Source organism: Oncorhynchus clarkii, chromosome 17 (genome assembly GCF_045791955.1).
Source record: "Oncorhynchus clarkii lewisi isolate Uvic-CL-2024 chromosome 17, UVic_Ocla_1.0, whole genome shotgun sequence".
NCBI classification, from domain to species: Eukaryota; Metazoa; Chordata; class Actinopteri; order Salmoniformes; family Salmonidae; genus Oncorhynchus; species Oncorhynchus clarkii.
In genome coordinates this window covers 59,866,817-59,887,373 of record NC_092163.1, presented here as the reverse complement: position 1 = coordinate 59,887,373, position 20,557 = coordinate 59,866,817, and the positions used below count along the sequence as shown (strand labels likewise).

Genomic DNA, 20,557 nt, shown 5'->3' with positions numbered 1-20,557 from the left:
TAAGAGCATTAATGGGGTTGGGCATTGATGTTGGGCGATTAGGCCTGGCTCGCAGTCGGCGTTCCAATTCATCCCAAAAAGGTTCGGTGGGATTGAGGTCAGGGCTCTGTGCAGGCCAGTCAAGGTCTTCCACACTGATCTTGACAAATCACTTCTGTATGGCCCTCACTTTGTGCACAGGGGCATTGTCATGCTGAAACAGGAAAGGGCCACAAAGTTGGAAGCACAGAATCATCTAGAATGTCATTGTATGCTGTAGCGTTAAGATTTCCCTTCACTGGAACTAAGGGGCCTAGACCGAACCATGAAAAACAGCCTCAGACCATTATTCCTCCTCCGCCAAACTTTACAGTTGGCACATCCGCCAAACCCAGATTCGTCGGACGGACTGCCAGACGGTGAAGCGTGATTCACCACTCCACAGAACGCGTTTCCACTGCTCCAGAGTCTAATGGCAGCAAGGTTTACACCACTCCAGCCACTTGGTATTGCGCATTTTGAACTTAGGCTTGTGTGCGGCTGCTCGGCCATGGAAACCCATTTCATGAAGCTCCAGACAAACAGTTCTTGAACTGACGTTGCTTCCAGAGGCAGTTTGGAACTCGGTAGTGAGTGTTGCAACCGAGGACAGATGATTTTTATGCACTACGCGCTTCAGCACTCGACGCTCCCGTTCTGTGAGCTTGTGTGTCCTACCACTTCGCGGATTAGCCGCTGTTGCTCCTAGACGTTTCCACTTCACAATAACAGCACTTATAGTTGACTGGGGCAGCTCTAGCAGGGCAGAAATTTGACGAACTGACTTGTTGAAAAGGTAGCATCCTATGATGATGTCACATTGAGCTCTTCTATTGTCAATGTTTGTCTATGGAGATTGCATGGCTGTGCGCTCGATTTTATACACCCGTCAGCAACGGGTGTGGCTGAAATAGCAGAATCCACATATTTGAAGGGGTGTCCACATACTTTTATATATATAGTATATATATATAGTGTATATAGTGTATATAAAGTCATCCATATGAATAGTTGGTGAGCAGCTCAGTTTGCTGGCTGACAGCTGAATGTTACCATGCATTTATGAAAATGATGGCAATTATATAATTCATCCTAATGCAGCCTAAGGCTTTGCATTACTAATAAGCTGGCGTGTTTAAAGAACTCCATGTAATATCTTATTCTGCACATCTTACGTAATACAAATCTTACTTCCAAGCCTCCCCCTGTGTGTACGTCAAGAAGAGAGATTTAATTAGGTCAGAGAGGAAGAGGCGAAGCGAGAGGGATAACTAGGCCCAAAATCTGTCTTTTCCATTTTTTGGCCTAAACAAGCGAGGAGTTTTTGCATGGAGGTCAATGAGAGTGTCGAATTTGGTCAACAAAAAATGTAATGGCTTATTTGATAAATGTGGCTTATTTGATCGAACATAAGTTTCGTAATGCTTAGGTTGCTACAAGTCTAATGATATAAGTAGGACACGTGACATCCCGGCAACTTTGATAAAAAAAACACTTTATATCGGATTTGTGCCTGTTGTTCACACTCATATCTGCCCTCTCATTGACTAAAATGGTCCCACCTGATCATGCCTCCACCTGAACTGCCTTCCATTTTTCAAGACATTTAATTTAATCATGAGAGTTGCCACTTGAGTATCTGGTCGATATAATGGATAATCTGTGATTAAGTCAAAACCAACTTTAATTACTCCTCAAATTCCCCCTCACTGCACTTTCCCTGCCCTTCTTCCCTCCCTCCCTCCCTCCCTCCCTCCCTCCCTCCCTCCCTCCATCCATCCATCCATCCATCCATCCATCCCTTCTCTAACATTAGATCAGTATTTTCTGTGCGAGGGGAGAGGGAGGTAGGACAATGGGTCATCTACATTCCAAATCCATCCACCATCTTCTGCTCTGATTGTAGTGATGTTGATCTTTATAACCCACTTACAGGGCCATCCACAACAGTCAGGAGGACTAAAACCAGTAGAAACACAAGCCCAAACACTTGAAACAAACACAGGATTCACTCAGCCAGGCAGCCAAACAGAGCCATCTGGTTTTGGTCTCATCTCTCTACCTCCACTCCTCCTCCTTCTCTCTTCTCCATCTTTCCCTCCCTTGACTCTCTCTTCCTCAGCCTCCCTCTTTCTGTCTCTCCCTTTTTCTATGTGTCAAGTGCACGGTTTGTCCTTGGTAAGGTGTTAGCAGCAGCAGTGATGGTGACGGTAGTGATGTCATCACCAGGAACCCACCGCCTCTCAATGTGACCTACATGCTTTATCGGACACCTCTACCTCACGCCACTCCCTCTCTCTACCTTTCCCTCTCTCTATCTTTCCCTAGAGCCTCTGCCTCTATCTCACATCTCTCCCTCTTGATCCTTCTCTCCTCTCTCGCTTTACCTCTCCCTCTCTGTCTTCCTCTCCCATCCACTGTATCCGGAGCTGAAGCATGCCTGAGGTCAGGGTCTAAAATGGAGAGATTACTCAAACAGTACAAAGTCATATTCAATTAGGATGGCGGGATATTGGCTGTACAGTAAATTGCACAATTACTGCAGCACAGTGGCAGATGTGCAGCTCCATTTGCAGGAGTGTGCTGCTGTCAGTAGAGCTGGGTCATTCTATTAGAGCAGCCTCATGATGGGCCATGCTGCTCTGATGCCGTACATACTTATACACAGCACAGACACGCTCCGCTCGCCACATTCATGAATGAAAGACAACAAGCCTTGCAGAGCCAGAGAGAGAGGGCTGTCTCTCTCATTCATTAATTTACTCTCTCTCCATCGCTCTTATTTGCTTTCACTCCTGTCATTCTTGTTTTCATCCTCCACCTCAACTCTAATTTTAACACCTTCATTCCCACTTCCTGTTTCTGTTACAGCACTATGTCACATGATGTATTTGCATGATGTAAAAATCATTAGCACAAAGAGAGAGAGCTACGGCAGAGCTAGGCTATCAGTCCTCTGTTCTATTAGCTATAGTAGTTAATGCCAAATTGTAATTATTTCGCCACTATGGCCTATTTATTGCCTTACCTCCCTAATCTTACTACATTTGCACACACTGTACATAGATTTCTCTATTGTGCTATTGACTGTACGTTTGTTTATCCCATGTGTAACTCTGTGTTGTTGTTTTTGTCGAACATCTTTGCTTTATCTTGGCCAGATCACAGTTGTAAATGAGAACTTGTTCTCAACTAGCCTACTTGGTTAAATAAAGGTGAATTTAAATTCAATAAAAATAGCATACTCTGAGAGCAAGTGGCGCCATTCAGAGGTTCCTGTATGACAACTAAAGCCAGCTAAAGGGTACCTTACAAGCAAACATTGACTGACATAGTAGAGTGTGAAAGACAGACAGCTTGAAAGAGAGATTGAGATGTGCCAACGCAGACAGGGAAAAATAGAGCTGGGAGTGAGAGAAAAGAGGACTTGAACACCACACTAGGAAGCTGCTCTCATCAGCATGCCAAGTCAGGTTTGAGGCTTTGTTTTTCATTCTGTTAGGCTGCCCTCAGCCCTCTGTTCCCTCTAAACATTCAGCTGCCTTGACACAACATCTCTCTGGCTCTCTCAATTAAATTTCAATTTAAGGGGCTTTATTTGCATGGGAAACATATGTTTACATTGCCAAAGCAAGTGAAATAGATAATGAACAAATAAACAATAGAAACGAACAGTAAACATTCCAAAAGAATAGAGATGTTTCAAATGTCATATTATGTCTCTATACAGTGTTCTAACGATGTGCAAGTACAAAAGGGAAAATAAATAAACATAAATATGGGTTGTATTTACAATGGTGTTTGTTCTTCACTGGTTGCCCTTTTCTTGTGGCAATAGGTCACAAATATTGCTGCTGTGATTTCACACTGTGGTATTTCACCCAATAGATATGGGAGTTTATCAAAATTGGATTTGATATTCAAATTCTTTGTGGGTCTGTGTAATCTGAGGGAAGTATGTGTCTCTAATATGGTCATACATTTGGCAGGAGGTTAGGAAGTGCAGCTCAGTTTCCACCTCATTTTGTGGGCAGTGTGCACATACAGTAGCCTGCCTATGGCAGACCTGGCAAGGCTATGCTCACTGAGTTAGTACATAGTCAAAGCTTTCCTTAATGTTGGGTCAGGTATTCTGCCACTGTGTACTCTGTTTAGGGCCAAATAGCATTCTAGTTTGCTCAGTTTTTTGTTAATTCTTTCCAGTGTGTCAAGTCTCTTTTGTTTTCTCATGATTTGGTTGGGTCTAATTGTGTTGCTGTCCTGGGGCTCTGCTTGTGTTTGTGAACAGAGCCCCAGGACCAGTTTGCTTAGGGGACTCTTCTCCAGGTTCATCTATCTGTGGGTGATGGCTTTGTTAAGGAAGGTTTGGGAATCGCTTCCATTTACAGTAGGAGGTTGTAGAATTTAACAGCTCTTTTTTGGTAATCAGCAGGTATCGGCCTAATTCTGCTCTGCATGCATTATTTTGTGTTTTACGTTGTACACAGAGGATATTTTTGCAGAATTCTGCATGCAGAGTCTCAATGTGGTGTTTGTCCAATTTTGTTCATTCTTGGTTGGTGAGCGGACCCCAGACCTCACAACCATAAAGGGCTGATGTTTAGGCCGAGGTATGTATAGTTTTTTGTGTGCTCTATTGAAAAGGTGTCTAGATGGAATTTGTATTTGTGGTCCTGGCAACTGGACCATTTTTGGAACACCATTATATTAGTCTTACTGAGATTTACTGTCATAATTTCCATTTGAAGAAATAATTATACAGAGCTGGAAGAGATATATCAGTGACCAATGACCACCTGTGCTAACAAGATTTATTTCCCTGTTTTTTTGTGGGCAGAAATGATTAAATAATACTATTTCTCCATCTTCATTTCATTTCATTGTAAACGCTGAGGACTGTTGTTGACAGGCAAGTCTGTGATTGTCCTAATGTCATTTCAGAACCTCTATGGCAGGCAGTTCTGTAAAGGTTGGCATGGCAACCAGATGCCCTACCATTGTCATAACTCTGCTAGATCTCAAATTACATGTAATTCCCTGAGTGCTGATGAAATCACTAAAAGGTGTTGGATAATACATAACCCATCACACCTTACACGAGTGACCTGGTCTGAAGACCCCATTCAGTAAATAACGTGCATATTAATCCAATAGGAAACACCCTTAAGTGCATTTTAGGGCAAGTGGAGCACTGCAGATTCAGGGTTGATCCAATGCAGTTTTTCTTTGTCCCCTACTACAGCATACTACTGAATATGCATAGAGGATCCACTCCGAAGCATATTTACACGTCCTCAGAAATACACACAGAAAAACGATACGTGTACAAACACTCATAAGAAGTAAAGGCACACTCGTAGAATCCAAGGACTTAGAGTGGATTTAAGCATAGGCCTACTGACTAAGCAGCACACTAAAGAAAATATATATATTTTGTTTAACATCCTCACAGAAATGACTATCTTTATGAGTTGTTATTTAAGTCACAGCCCTTAATCCTCTAAAGTTAAACTACAGTACAATATATCATCAATGTCCATCTTCATGTATTTTCTTCAAGGCTGCACACAAAACCTAGAGAGCTCTCAACTCAAGCCTGCCAGTGAATGTGAAATGGGCTATGAGGATTGATATGAAACGGACAAGGTGGTGAATTCTCCATCTCAAAAATTAGGGTATGTCTCCCATTGAAGCCAGAAGTATTGAGGCTACAAGGGATTTAAAATGAATATCCAGCAAGTTGGGGGTGAGGGGATGGAGGGTGATTTATAGTGCCATTGAGCTAAAAAAAAATTAAGTGGAAAAGTGGAACTTTCCATCAAATCCACCTTAATGTGAACTTTGTAGCGGTGTGTTGAAGAGAAGGCATGAGGGAGGGCCTATTGATCTGGCCTCAGTGTTTCAGTCAGACGCTCACAAAAAGGCAGCTTAAAATATATGGAAAAGCACTTGTAATTATGTAGACTGGAGGGCATAACTCACCCGGGGTCATTTGTTTGGTTTATACTGCATATCTTAATTAAGGCCTCAGCCGCTTCACTTTGAGGCAGTAATTCTGATATGAGCAATGACAGGTCATATGTTCAGTCTTTCCAGGTCCTTGATATCCTTTGTCTGCTGTTATGGACTGCCCTCATCAATTCAAACCACAGGTTTTCAACAGAGTTTAAGTCAGGAGACTGAGATGGCCATGGCAAAATGTTGATTTTGCGCTCAATTAACCATTTATTTGTAGGTTTTGATTAGTGTTGTGGGTTATTGTCTTGCTGGAGGATCCACTTGTGGACAAGTTTCAACCTCCTGGCAGAGGCAACCAGGTTTTTGGCTAAAATGTCCTGGCAATGGAAAAGTTTATGACGTCGTTGACCTTAACAAGGGCCCCAGGACCAGTGGAAGCAAAATTGCCCAAAAATATCAAAGATCCACCACCATATTTGACCATAGGTACGAGGTTATTTTCTGGTTCTGCTTCTGTTTTTCAATGGTAAACCCACCACTGGTGTGCGTGGCCAAAGAGCTCTATTCTCATATCATCTGACCATAGCACCGGTTCCAATCCAAGTGCCAATGCCATTTAGAATATCATTTCAACAAAAAAAAATGAGCATGGAATATAGCTCAGTATTTGTCTGATTTATTGTACAGTCTTTTTTGCCTGGCCCTGAATGTATACAAAGAATGGCCAAAAATGGCCATAAAGGTACCAAGTCTAGGGCTGTGAGAGTTATTCATCAGTTAACTTGAGTTCACTTTTTGTATTTTTAGTGGACCGTTTTTTTGTTTGTGATTAATTGCATTGTCTGAAAGTCTTCCAAATACAGTGAGAACATACAAAATACATCATCTATACATCTAAAAACATCTAAAAACATCTAAAAACAACAATGTCATGTCAAAACAAGTTGACATTGAGGTTAAAGAATTTGTGCTTTATCAATTTACCTGACTTTGTTGACTAACTTTGGACAAAATCAAGATGTCAATGCTTTTTGTATAAAAAATCTTAAATTACAGCTACATTTTGCGATTAATCGTAAGGGGTTCAATCGTCAGAGGTTCCAACTGTAGAACCCAGTTCCTACATATGAATATAAAAATTGATTTTATCAAACAAAACTATTCTACATTTTATCTCTGGGACCCTCAGGATGACAAGAGCAAGATTACTGAATGTAAGTACATTATTTACCTTCAGAGTTGAATGTATCAAACCAGTTGCCGTGATACAAGTTTTGTTGTTGTGCACTCTCTTCAAACAATAGCATGGTATTTTTTCACTGTAAAAGCTACTGTAAATTGGACAGTGCAGTTAGATTAACAATAATTTAAGCCTGTCTATGTCCTGGAAAGTGTGCTGTTACTTACAATGTCATTCTAGTCACATTAGCGCATGTTAGCAACAAGGGACACAGATCCCGTAGATCCTTCAGAGGTTACTAAAAGTAAATCCTAAGATTAACTCGATTAAATGTTTTAAATTGTTTGAAAGTCCTAGTACCAACACAATTACAGTTGATCCGAACACATTTCAATAACAGTTTCTTAAGTCATCATTTTATGTATACAACTTCTAAAGAAAAACAGACATCCAAATAATAGCATATTCACTGGTGTAATAAGGCATCCAATATTGGTGAAGTCATCACTTCGCAACCTGGTGAGCTTACAGTAAAACAGTTATAAAGCTCTGTCCGAATTAGCGTGTCGTAATCAGATCCACCAGTATATATTCAGATGACAGAATCCAGAATGGCTACCTCACTGAGGCATAGCAGACTGCCCCATCAGCCCGCCAGAGAGAATGACGCATTAACATGCAGAGAGAGATGAGAGCTTAGAGCTGTGCACAAACTCAGGCAATATCTAGGGACAGCCCTGCATACTGCCTCTCCTCTGCTTCATGTCCCTAAGGCCCCGAGAGAGAGAGAGAGAGAGAGGATAGAGAGAGAGATATGCAGTTCTGTATTAGTGACAGGTCTGTAGTTGCTGCTAGAATAGCGAGGTGTAAGGAGGCTCTCAGCTGTTTGAGAGGAGAAATAGCAGTGGGTAACCGGGCCCCAAAGGGACTGATGTGATTATTAAATATCAGGGTGGGCTACCAGAGTGCCACTGCTGATTCACATGAAAGGGTTAGGAGCCATCAGCATTCTCAAACCAAGCATAACCTACTATCCTCAGCTCTCTCTCTCTCTCTCGCTCACTCACTCACTCACTCACTCACTCACTCACTCACTCACTCACTCACTCACTCACTCAAACACTACAGTACCTGCTATAGCACCAGCCTATCCGTTTGTTCAGAAAAAAAATATGCCATTTTACAAAATGGAGGGATCTCTGTGACTGTCCTACACAATCTGTATTGTTTTCTTCTTGCTGAAATTACACCCACAGTTACATCAGAGTCTTATATAAGCCTTTAATATTATGCGTGCCATGACACAAAACACCATTAATAGATCTAAGCATCAATACCCAGCTCGCTAAGTGAATCTGTCACCAGCTCTACTTTGCCACGAGCCCCTGGCTTTAATGCAGCGTCGGGCTACAATTAGAGTAGACATGGGAACAGAAATATATTAAAAAAATAAAGATAATTTGTTGCCCGAGGCTTGGTTGCACAGTAAAATATTAATGCTCCTCCTCTGCAAATATCGCTCAGAGGGACAAAATAAGTCACTTTTTCTCCACAGAAACATTCATAAAATAAAAAGCCCAGAGAATCCCTGAGGCCAGGGCTCTAAAGAACAGGGAGCATAGGCGGAGGAAGAGGGAGAGAGGAGAGAAGGAGAAGGGGGAGAGAGAGAGAGACAGACAGAGAGAGAGAGAGAGAGAGAGAGTAAGAACCATTCTGCATTAACACACACACCTGAATAGGCCCAGTAGGACTCCTCGGCCGCTCTTCTGAGTCTGCTCCCGGGCGCTCCGCCATCTTGGCTCCCTTGCGTGGAGCCGGGCTGCCCTCCTGTCAGCGCTGTGTGGGGGAGAGAAAGGAGAAGGATGTCACCAAAATGGCACTGCACTCACTCACTGCGGTAAAACAAAAAAGCACTGCTCTTGCTAACAGCATTCTCATTAAGAAACAGAGACTGACTGTGACTTGGACACAGCCAAATTACACAGCCAGTGCTTACAATGACTTACCAAAACATCCTACCACAAAAGCCACAACAAATTCCTTAAAACTTAGGCATGAATACAGATACATAGATACATAGTGTGGCTCATTGGTAAGAGCCACACTTTGTCAGATCCAATTATGCAAGGCTCATTGTGACTGTGGGGCCTCTGGGATGTGAGCTGCGGGCTGCTGAGTTTTTGGGTAAGAGTCACCCACACTCCTGCCCCTCACTTGCTGTGCCACAAATGGGCTTTGGCAATACCTGGGAATAACTGGCATTTTACATTTTATCTGACCTAAAATGGCCACATGCGGTTATGAGAACAGAGCGAGAGAGAGAGAGAGAGAGAGAGAGAGAGAGAGAGAGAGAGAGAGAGAGAGAGAGAGAGAGAGAGAGAGAGAGAGAGAGAGAGAGAGAGAGAGAGAGAGAGAGCGTCACAGGTAAGAGGACACGTGCTGAGCGCTGGCTGACCGTGTGGTTACCTCCTTACTCACTGCATCACCAAGGACACTGGGCCACCGGAGATGTCAATCAAAGCCTAATGGTATTTTAAAGGCTGCTCGCTGGGCATTGTGGTTACTTAAGGGCTTGATATAAACAATGGGTGACTCTTTGTTTCAATGACAGACCGATTTTTCTCTCTTCTTTAATTCTTGGGGATGTAAGCTTGAGCATGCCTGTGAATGTCAATGAGAGGCCAGTCCATGGCTTTTCTATGAATTACATTATCGATTCCCAATACTCTCCCAACAGAAAATGTTATTATGCAGCCCCACCCTAACCTCTCAATCCACGCCAAATGCATCCTCTCACTATCCTTCTTCTTGCCTTTCTTTCTGTCATTCATTCCCTCTCCCATTGTCTCTTACCCTTGACTCTCTTACTCTAACACACACACACACACATGCACACACACACACACATACACACACACACACACACACACACACAAGCTCATCTCATTCTTCCCCACATGCCTGTGAGGCCACAGGAGTTAACCCTGTCCTCTCATGGCTGTAGCACTTCAGCCGTGGCCAGTCATTTAACAGCTAGCCACTATCTACACAGGTGTCCATTAAAGCAGTCAATCAGTCCACAGTGCCAAAGCTATCCCCAGCACTGTAACATAAGAATATAAATGTCAGTGCCAATGATAATATGGGGTGGGGAGGGGAGAGGGAACTAGGGATGGGAGGAGAAGAGGTGCTGATGAGGGGAAAACGCTACAGAGGGATAGATGGCAGAGTTTGGATAGAATGAGAGGAGAGAAGTAGATAGAGAAAGAGAAGAGGACAGAGTAATACAGTGTCGGGTCATAGTGGGGTGGGACCCTTTTTTCAGCCCAGACCACTCTCTTAAAGACAGTCTCTGGTCACTGTGATGGGCAGCCTGCTGCCTGGCAACTGTTCAACAGGAGGAGAGGAGAGCAGGAGGCGAGAAAGAAGGGAGAAAAGAACAAAGGCCTTCTATGCGTTTTCAGAGGAGGAGGAAGGAGGGGGGAGAGAGGAGGGAACAGGCTTCGACTGGTAGTGCCAGTTTAAAAAAGTCACAAGCAATGTTCCCTCTAAGCTGCACACGTGCGTGGGCACGCGACTCCCCCAGGACTGCCGTGCAGAAGAAATATCAGCCTGCGAAGAGAAGCACGAGATTGAACTTCACTCAACTTTCTGGAGTTTTCCCCGTTAGTTAACACTATCAACTTTTCCCTTTGCTGTGGGAATTGTGATCGAATCAATGCAATATTAGCCACTTTCAGTGCAACATACTGAACTATGCAAGACTTTGTATGCAAAATTAACTATGCAAGATATTTTGTTGTAGGCAGAGCACATTGGAATAGGATTATCATTCTCTTTTCCTATCCACTGCTCTCTGTGTCTTCTACCACAACAGTCACCACTTCCCTGCTCTCCCAGACCCTGTCAAAGACTATCAACGTCAACACAGCCAGCAAAGCAGCAAAGATACACACACCACACACAAATGCACACACACACACAGACACACAAATACAAACCACCACACAAAGACACTAGCAGTCATGTGTCATACTAATGGCGCAGAAAACCCTGTCCTAAAAAACAGCATCTTATTCAAACTCATTGCATAGAGCACATAGTGTTATGAGGGAAATTTAGACAGTCCTTGTTTAACAGTGCAGGCAATGCTAGGGATGTCTCCTATGATCTAATCTTTCTGCGAGAGGTTCCATTCTGCTGCGCTGGTCTAAACAAATTTTTACCTAATTGATTTATAATGTCCTATTTGAGGAATGTGCTCTTATGAGAGAGAGATTGGAGGCTGACATTTTTGTCAGGTCATCTCTGCAGAAACAATGATATGGGGAGATGTAATCGAATAAGGATCCGAGTCTAGAACTATGATTTTCTCATTCAGATCCCCATTAGCTGCTGAAGAAGCAGCAGCTACTCTTCCAAGCCCTGTATCTATATCTATAAAACTTCCCTGAGGCTAAGGTCTCGACTTTAACAGAAAGCCAAATGAAGTAGACAGTTCAGCAGTGAAACAGAGAATGAAGTAGACAGTTACGCAGTGTCCTGGAAACAGAGAATGAAGGTGCCATTGGTGGCTTCACAAGGGTAATGAAGTTGTGATTAGCTCTTTTTGGCAAGACCTGCAGCACCTGCAATGTCAACTCCCAGATTCACTAGGATAGAGAACTCACATAGAGCTCTATTTGAAAGGGGTGTTCAGCAAGGTCAGAATGCACGCACACACACACACACCAACAAAAACACACACCATGCAAAATCTGCATGGCAAATACAATATACGTGAATGCCAACAACAACAAATGTGCTTCCTTGCTCCAGCTGTACGTGCCAGAACTCCATAAAGCAGAAAGAAACTGAAACTTTGACTGACCCTGTCTTTTGTTTCCACACCGAGTGAATCACACAAAAGTTCCTCTTGAGAAAAGAGATGGAAAGCATTGGTTCCTGCCATCCACCCATCCCAGCAGACCAGCCATTGAAGCTATTGCTGCATGTTTGCTGTCACTTCATTCAAACACAGAATGTACTTAAACTTGGATTTTTTTATACAACTTCAGTGGTTCGAGGAGGCAGAATGGGGTGTCCAGAAACACACAGGTGGGTGCACGTACACACACACACAGAGCACTGTGTGTGTGTGTGTGTGTGTGTGTGCGTGCGTGCGTGCGTGTGTGTGCGTGCGTGTCAGCCAGGGTAGTCCTCACTACTGTAATACACTTAATTAGAATTCTTTTCATCTCTCTCCAATACGTCCTTACTGCTGAAGGACATCCGCGACAAGCAAACACACAAACACACACACACACACACACACACACACACACACACACACACACACACACACACACACACACACACACACACACACACACACACACACACACACACACACTAACACCTACTAACAGAAATACAAACACAAACAACCACACACACGCACACATACTGGCAGTCCAAAACACTTGCATGGTGGTGGTCAGAGAGTAACAGCTGTCACGTTAAATAAACCTTGCAGGGCTGTAATAGTCCTCCACATACTCTCTGGTGGGTGACCAGATCCTCTGCCAGAGGGACAGGCATAGGGGCTTGGGAAGGGATTAAGAGGGGGCTGGGGCTGTGAATGGGGGGTGTGAGGAATGGGGGCTGGGATGTTGGTCTTGGCATTGGGCTATAGGTTAGACGCTGTGGTTGGGCCTAGGGCACAGTGTTGAGACTGGGTAGGGAGAGCAGCAGAGATGAGAGGGAATCAGTCCCCAGAGAAAAGACAACCCAGCATGGGGTGAGTTCACTACAGTCTCAGCCAAAGGCAGTGAGAGAAGCACACAGAGGGAGAGAGAGAGAGATGGCGAGAGAGCGCTGTAAAGCCAAAATGCTGGTGCATCGTCCATAAAGCAGAAACACTGGGAGGCAACACGAGAGCGTGTCGGAAGCACATTACTCAAATGGGTCTTTAGTGTAGTGGAAAATGCACTTGAAGACACGCGCTCGTTCCAAGCGCCAGCCTCCCTTTGTGTTTTCTCCCTGTATTGATCTGCTATAGACAGGAGACAGTATGCACCACGGCTGGTCACTCCATGCACACCGATGTTAATTAATAGGCGGTCTGCAAAGGACAAGGTCGCTGAGCCAAACACAAAGCCAATGCTGACAGCTCCACTGTGAAGACGTACAGTCCAGATACAGTTAACGTCACCTTTTGTCCACCGCAATCACAAACACAGGGGCTGCCATGGGTTCCTTTATACTCCTATCACACAACAAGGCACATGATGTCACTGTGAAAGACATGGCCCATTCATGTTTCAGTAGACACCAGCTTCAGATATCCATTTAAAGCACACCATGGAACCAAGTCCCTTATAGATATTGTCTTTGTTCTTTGTTCATACCCTTTATTTTTGTAAATATTGAAAATATATTTTTACCCCAATTTCATGATATCCAATTGGTAGTACCAGTCTTGTCCCATCGCTGCAACTCCCGTACGGCGAAGGTTGAGAGCCATGCGTCCTCCGAAACAGGATCCTGCCAAGCCGCACTGCTTCTTGACACACTGCTCGCTTAACCCGGAAGCCAGCTGCAACACTGCGTCGGAGGAAACACTGTACAACTGGTGACCGAAGTCAGTGTGCATGCGCCCGGCCCGCCACAAAAAGTCGCTAGAGGACATCCCGCAGAGCCAATTGTGCGCTGCTTCATGGGTCTCCCGGTCGCGGCTGGCTGCAACACAGCCTGGGATCGAACCGGGGTCTGTAGTGATGCAGTGTCTTAGACCGCTGAGCCACTGAGGCCCTTGTGTTCATACCCTTTAAGAGTTCCAGAGACACAATTGTTCTTATTTTATTTATAAAAAATCTAAAAAACTTTATTTAACTTGGCAAGTCAGTTAAGAACAAATTTGTTTTTACAATGAGGGCCTACTTGGTAAAGGTTAGAGAAGTCCTTTATAGCATTGCCCGATAGCAATGACCAAATCTACAGTACAGTGCTTCCGTGTGAGGGAGCAGTTATCACATAAGAATGCAAAGCAAAGGACTGTGAGTTATCTTTAGTTATGTTCCGGCTGATTGGTGGAGGAGGGAGAGGTGATTTGTGGGAGTTGTCTTCGCTTACATTTTATTTTTCTACCTGCATTCATCTCTGGCATTCATGGAGGCAGGAAATAAAGATAAATGAGATGCAGTCGTTTCTTTTTTTCTGTTTTTTTTTTTTTCTAAACGGAGGCTTGAAGGTCAGTGCATATGAAACAATCCATAACACATGTCACTTAGCAAAATCCAAGTACAGACAATAGACATCTGCTACTGCACCTCTCTCTCTCTCGCTCTCTCATTCTCTCACTCTGTCTTTCTCTCTGTCTCTGCATTGCAGTACAGGGCGAAATGGGTTGTTCTGCTAATAACTCATGTAATTCCCATGTGACGATTCGATAATCATGGATGGATCTATGTCCTTTAGGCTTACACTACGCTGTAAGAGGGATGCAAACGCCAAAGCATGAACAGCGATCAATGCTGTCTGGGCTCTTTTTCATATCTCAAGTGTGCTGCTACAGCATTGTCCTTTTTAATGTATGACCCTGTAGCCTTTACTGTATGGCCACACGCTGCTGCAATCTTGGAAATGAGGTTGTTAAGCTCAAAGGGGCCATCTGGGTAAAAAAAGGATGAATACACAAATAAAAAGTGGGCAGGAGTTGGCCACCTGTGGTTTAATGGGTTGTCTTCATGACATTGAGGACAGTCAAGTTAAAGCTAGTACTGTATGTCAGACACAACAACCCCCACCACTTCACCTGTAGACATAAAACAACCCCCACCCCTTCATCTGTAGACATATAACAACCCCCATCCCTTCAACTGTAGACATATAACAACCCCCACCAATTCATCTGTAGACATATAACAACCCCCACCCCTTCATCTGTAGACATATAACAACCCCCACACCTTCAACTGTAGACATATAACAACCCCCACACCTTCATCTGTAGACATATAACAACCCCCACACCTTCAACTGTAGACATATAACAACCCCCACCCCTTCAACTGTAGACATATAACAGCCCCCACCCCTTCAACTGTAGACATATAACAACCCCCACACCTTCATCTGTAGACATATAACAACCCCCACCCCTTCAACTGTAGACATATAACAACCCCCACCCCTTCAACTGTAGACATATAACAACCCCCACCCCTTCAACTGTAGACATATAACAACCCCCACCCCTTCAACTGTAGACATATAACAACCCCCATCCCTTCATCTGTAGACATATAACAACCCCCACCCCTTCAACTGTAGACATATAACAACCCCCACCCCTTCAACTGTAGACATATAACAACTCCTTTGCCATAGCTTCCTTTCAGCTATTAGGACTCATTGTATTGAGTGTCGGGGATGAATACGGAACCAGTGGATGACGCCAGCTCATATGCTCCACTGTAACAAGGGCAGATCCTCTTCAGATTGAATGACACATAGCATTAAATAGAAAGGGTAATGTATAACAGCCAATCACTCTCATGTTTTAGTACACTGGTATTTTCATACAGAAGTCAAAGTCACGTTACTGTAAAGACTAATGGAGAGAGTAACAGTATACAGTAGACAAATGAAATGCATTCTTGAGTCATCGTCTGACTCTGAGATTCTAGGCATTTTGCAAATGCCATCTGATGAATAATTCAGAATCAATAGCCTAGACCTTCACCGCTCCTGCAAGCCAGAGACTTAAATTTAGGGGTCAAGATCAGCTCAATGTAGCTCCAATACTGAAACGGCCTCAGGGTCTTTATGTTCAACCCATACACCATCGTAAGAGCATAGTTAATCTGTTCTTTCTATGACGCACAGCGATAATCCCACATTCCCCCATTTCCTGACCTACGACCTCTCCCAGAGTGCATTGCATGTTGAGGTGTTCCAGGATGTGAATCCATCTGTTTTTTTGGGCAGTCGTTTCCAACTCCCTTTGGATCCATATGGGCACCTGTGACCCGTTTACTTATCCCACCCAATGCCAACCTGCAAGGTTAAGGTGAAGTATCATTATTATTAATATGCTTCTTTGTGTGTTTGTATTGGTCTCCGTCTCCTCTCTCTCTCAGAGATTATTCTCCCTGGGTTCTGGTTCTCAGTTTTTCCTGACAAATATGGCCACCGTTGCAGCCGTGGTGAGCATTGAAATTGAGATCTGAGAGATTCATGCATTCCTCCTGACAAGATTAAGACACCTGAATGGTAAAGCTGCAAGTCCAGCACCAGAGAAAGGGTTATTTGGGGTATGTATTAAATTGCATTGGAGAGCCGATAAACAGAGTTCTGGCAGGAGCAGAAGTTGCAGAGAGTAATCCTGCGGTATGGGATGTGGATCAGTGCCGGACACAGTGCAATTCGATTAACGCCCAGGCAAGGTGATTCCCCCTCCTAGGGCTCAACTAAACATATCCCCTCCCCCACCCCCCTCCTGGAGTGCTAGATGCCTGCACACTTGAATTAAAGGGTACCTACTCTCAAAAATTAAAGTCAAATCAAAATCTTTTTCTTAGATTTTTTACAGACCTGTCAAAAAACGAAAACCTGAAACCTGTGAATTTCTGACTCAGTTTATCTGTTTCAATAGTAGGCCTACTATTAGCCTACTGCACAGTACAGCTTGGGTTGGCCTGAATGTGAAAGACCAATATGGGATTCATTATTTTATTTTATTATTTTGAGACCCCTTGACTTTTTCACATTTTGTTACGTTACAGCCTTATTCTAAAATGTTGAAATAGTTTTTCTCCCCCAAATCAATCTACACACAATACCCAATAATGACAGAACAAAAACAGGTTTTAGACATTTTTGCACATAAAATAACATTCAGACCATTTATTCAGTACTTTATTGAGCAGAGATTACTACCTTGAGTCTTCTTGGGTATGATGCTATAAGCTAGGCACACCTGTATTTGGGGAGATACTCCCATTCTTCTCTGCTGATCCTCTCAAGCTCTGTCAGGTTGGATGGGGAGCTGCACAGCTATTTTCAGGTCTCTCCAGGGATGATCGTTCGGGTTCAAGTCCGGGCTCTGGCTGGGCCACTCAAGGACATTTAGAGACTTGTTCCGAAGCCACTCCTGCGTTGTTCCCTCAATCCTGGCTAGTCTCACAGTCCCTGATGGTGAAAAACATCCCCACAGCATGATGCTGCCACCACCATGCTTCACCGTAAGGATGGTGTAAGGTTTCCTCCAGACGTGATGCTTGGCATTCAGTTCAAAGAGTTACGCTTGTCATTCAGGTCAAAGAATTTAATCTTGGTTTCATCAGACCAGAAAATCTTGTTTCTCATAGTCTGAGAGTCCTTTAGGTGCCTTTTGGCCAACTCCAAGCGGCCTGTAATGTGCCTTTTACTGAGGAGTGGCTTCCGTCTGGCCACTTTACCATAAAGGCCTGATTGGTGGAGTGCTGCAGAGATGGTTGTCCTTCTGGAATGTTCTCTGGAGCTCTGTCAGAGTGACTTCCCTGACAAAGGCCCTTCTCCCCCGATTGCTCAGTTTGGCTAGGTGGCCAGACCTAGGAAGAGTCTTGGTAGTTCCAAAGTTCTTCCATTTAAGAATAATAACAATTTGTTGGTACCCTTCCCCAGATCTTTGCCTCAACACAATCCTGTCTTGAAGCTCTATGGACAATTCCTTCAACCTCACGGCTTGGGTTTTGCTCTGAAATGCACTGTCATCTATGAGACCTTATATAAACAGGTGTATGTATGCCTTTCCAAATCATGTCCAATCAATTTAAATTTACCACAGGTGGACTCCAACTTCTACAAGTTGTAGAAACATCTCAAGGATGATAAATGTAATCCGTAACATAATTTTTGGATTATCCAAACTCAGTAACATAATCTGATTAAATTCCATTACTTTTAGATTACTTTCCGCTTAGAAGAAGACAAAAATGTATGTTACCAATTGAACGACATCGTTTGCAGGATAAATTTATGTTAAAGTTTACATAGCTGGCCATATATGGATGTCTAACCCATCGCTTTCTACTAAATTATATCCTTACATTATATATATATTATATATATATATATATATATGAACTAGGAAATCTCACAAATGGAAAAATGTAGCAACCAAAGAAGTGCTGAACAAATCAAAATCTTCAAATAGCCACCCTTTGCCTTGATGATGCTCTCACCACTAGGCTACCTGCTGCCCCATAATGAGCACTTGTTGGCTGCTCTTCCTTCACTCTGCGGTCCGACTCATTCCAAACCATCACAATTTGGTTGAGGTTAGGTGATTGTGGAGGCCAGATCATCTGATGCAGCACTCCATCCCTCTCCTTCTTGGTCAAATTGCACTTACACAGTCTGGAGGTGTGTTGGTCTTTGTCCTGTTGAAAAACAAATGATAATCCCACTAAGTGTAAACCAGATGGGTTGGCGTATCGCTCCAGAATGCTGTGGTAGCCATGCTGGTTAAATATGCCTTGAATTATAAATAAATCACAGACTGTGTCACCAGCAAAGCACTCCTACACCATAACACCTCCTCCTCCATACTTTATGGTGGGAAATACACATGCTGAAATTATCCGTTCACCCACACCACGTCTCACAAAGGCACAGCGGTTGGAACCAAAAATCTCCAATTTGGACTCCCCGCCAAAGGACAAATATCCACCGGTCTAATGTCCATTGCTCGTGTTTCTTGGCCCAAGCAAGTCTCTTCTTATTATTGGTGTCCTTTAGTAGTGGTTTCTTTGCAGCAAATCGACCATGAAGGCCTGATTCACACAGTCTCCTGTGTGTGTCTGTTAGATGTTTCTGTTACTTAAACTCTGTGAAGCATGTATTTGGGCTGCAATATCTGAGGCTGGTAACTCTAATGAACTTATCCTCTGCAGCAGAGGTAACTCCGAGTCTTCCATTCTTGTGGCGGTCCTCATGAGAGCCAGTTACATCATAGTGCTTGATGGTTTTTGCGACTGCACTTGAATCAACTTCCAAAGTTCTTGGAATGTCCAATATTGACTGACCTTCATGTCTTAAAGTATTGATGGACTGTCATTTCTCTTTACTTATTTGAGCTGTTCTTGCCATAATATGGACTTGGTATTTTACCAAATAGGGCTATCTTCTGTATACCCCCCCCCTACCTTGTCACAACACAACTGATTGGCATTAAGAACGAAAGAAATTCCACAAATGAACTTTTAAGAACACACACTGTTAATTGAAATGCATTCCAGGTGACTACCTCATTAAGCTGGTTGAGAGAATGCCAAGAGTGTGCAAAGCTGTCATCAAGGCAAAGGGTGGCTATTTGAAGAATCTCAAGTATGTATGTTTTTTATTGATTTATTTTAATTTCTCCTTTATTGAACCAGGTAGGCCAGTTGAGAACAAGTTCTCATTGACAACTGCGACCTGGCCAAGATAAAGAAACGCAGTGCGACAAAAACAACAACACAGAGTTACACATAAACAAACGTACAGTCAATAACACAATAGAAAAATCTATGTATAGTGTGTGCAAATGTAGAAGACTAGGGATGTAGGCAATATAGGCAATATAATTACAATATAGCATTAATACTGGAGTGATAGATGTGCAGATGATGATGTGCAAGTAGAGATACTGGTGTACTACTAGTTGGGTGTGCTATTTACAGATTGGTTGTGTTCAGGTACAGTCAGGTACAGGTACAGTAAGCTGCTTTGACAGCTGATGCATAAAGTTAGAGAGGGAGATATAAGACTCCAGCTTCAGAGATTTTTGCAATTCGTTCCAGTCATTGGCAGCAGAGAACAGGAAGGAAAGACGTCCAAAGGAAGTGTTGGCTTTGGGGATGACCAGTGCAATATACAGTGGGGCAAAAGAGTATTTAGTCAGCCACCAATTGTGCAAGTTCTCCCACTTAAAAAGATGAGAGAGGCCTGTAATTTTCATCATAGGTACACTTCAACTATGACAGACAAAATGTGGAAAATACACATTGTAGGATTTTTAAATAATTTATTTGCAAATTATGGTGGAAAATAAGGATTTGGTCACCTACAAACAAGCAAGATTTCTGGCTCTCACAGACCTGTAACTTCTTCTTTAAGAGGCTCCTCTGTCCTCCACTCGTTACCTGTATTAATGGCACCTGTTTGAACTTGTTATCAGTATAAAAGACACCTGTCCACAACCTCAAACAGTCACACTCCAAACTCCACTATGGCCAAGACCAAAGAGCTGTCAAAGGACACCAGAAACAAAATTGTAGACCTGCACCAGGCTGGGAAGACTGAATCTGCAATAGGTAAGCAGCTTGGTTTGAAGAAATCAACTGTGGGAGCAATTATTAGGAAATGGAAGACATACAAGACCACTGATAATCTCCC

The 20,557-nt window shown here is 43.3% G+C and overlaps 1 protein-coding gene across 2 annotated transcripts in view; it reads right to left on the bottom strand.

Annotated features, from left to right (window-relative positions):
* The window catches only part of LOC139371202 (receptor-type tyrosine-protein phosphatase gamma-like), a 301,567-nt gene that overhangs the window by 215,036 nt on the left and 65,974 nt on the right, over nucleotides 1-20,557 (bottom strand). For both annotated transcript variants that reach the window (XM_071111387.1, XM_071111388.1), the window contains exon 2: nucleotides 8,888-8,992. In XM_071111387.1, the coding sequence (XP_070967488.1) occupies nucleotides 8,888-8,992 (105 nt within the window). The remainder of the gene's footprint in view (nucleotides 1-8,887; nucleotides 8,993-20,557) is intronic.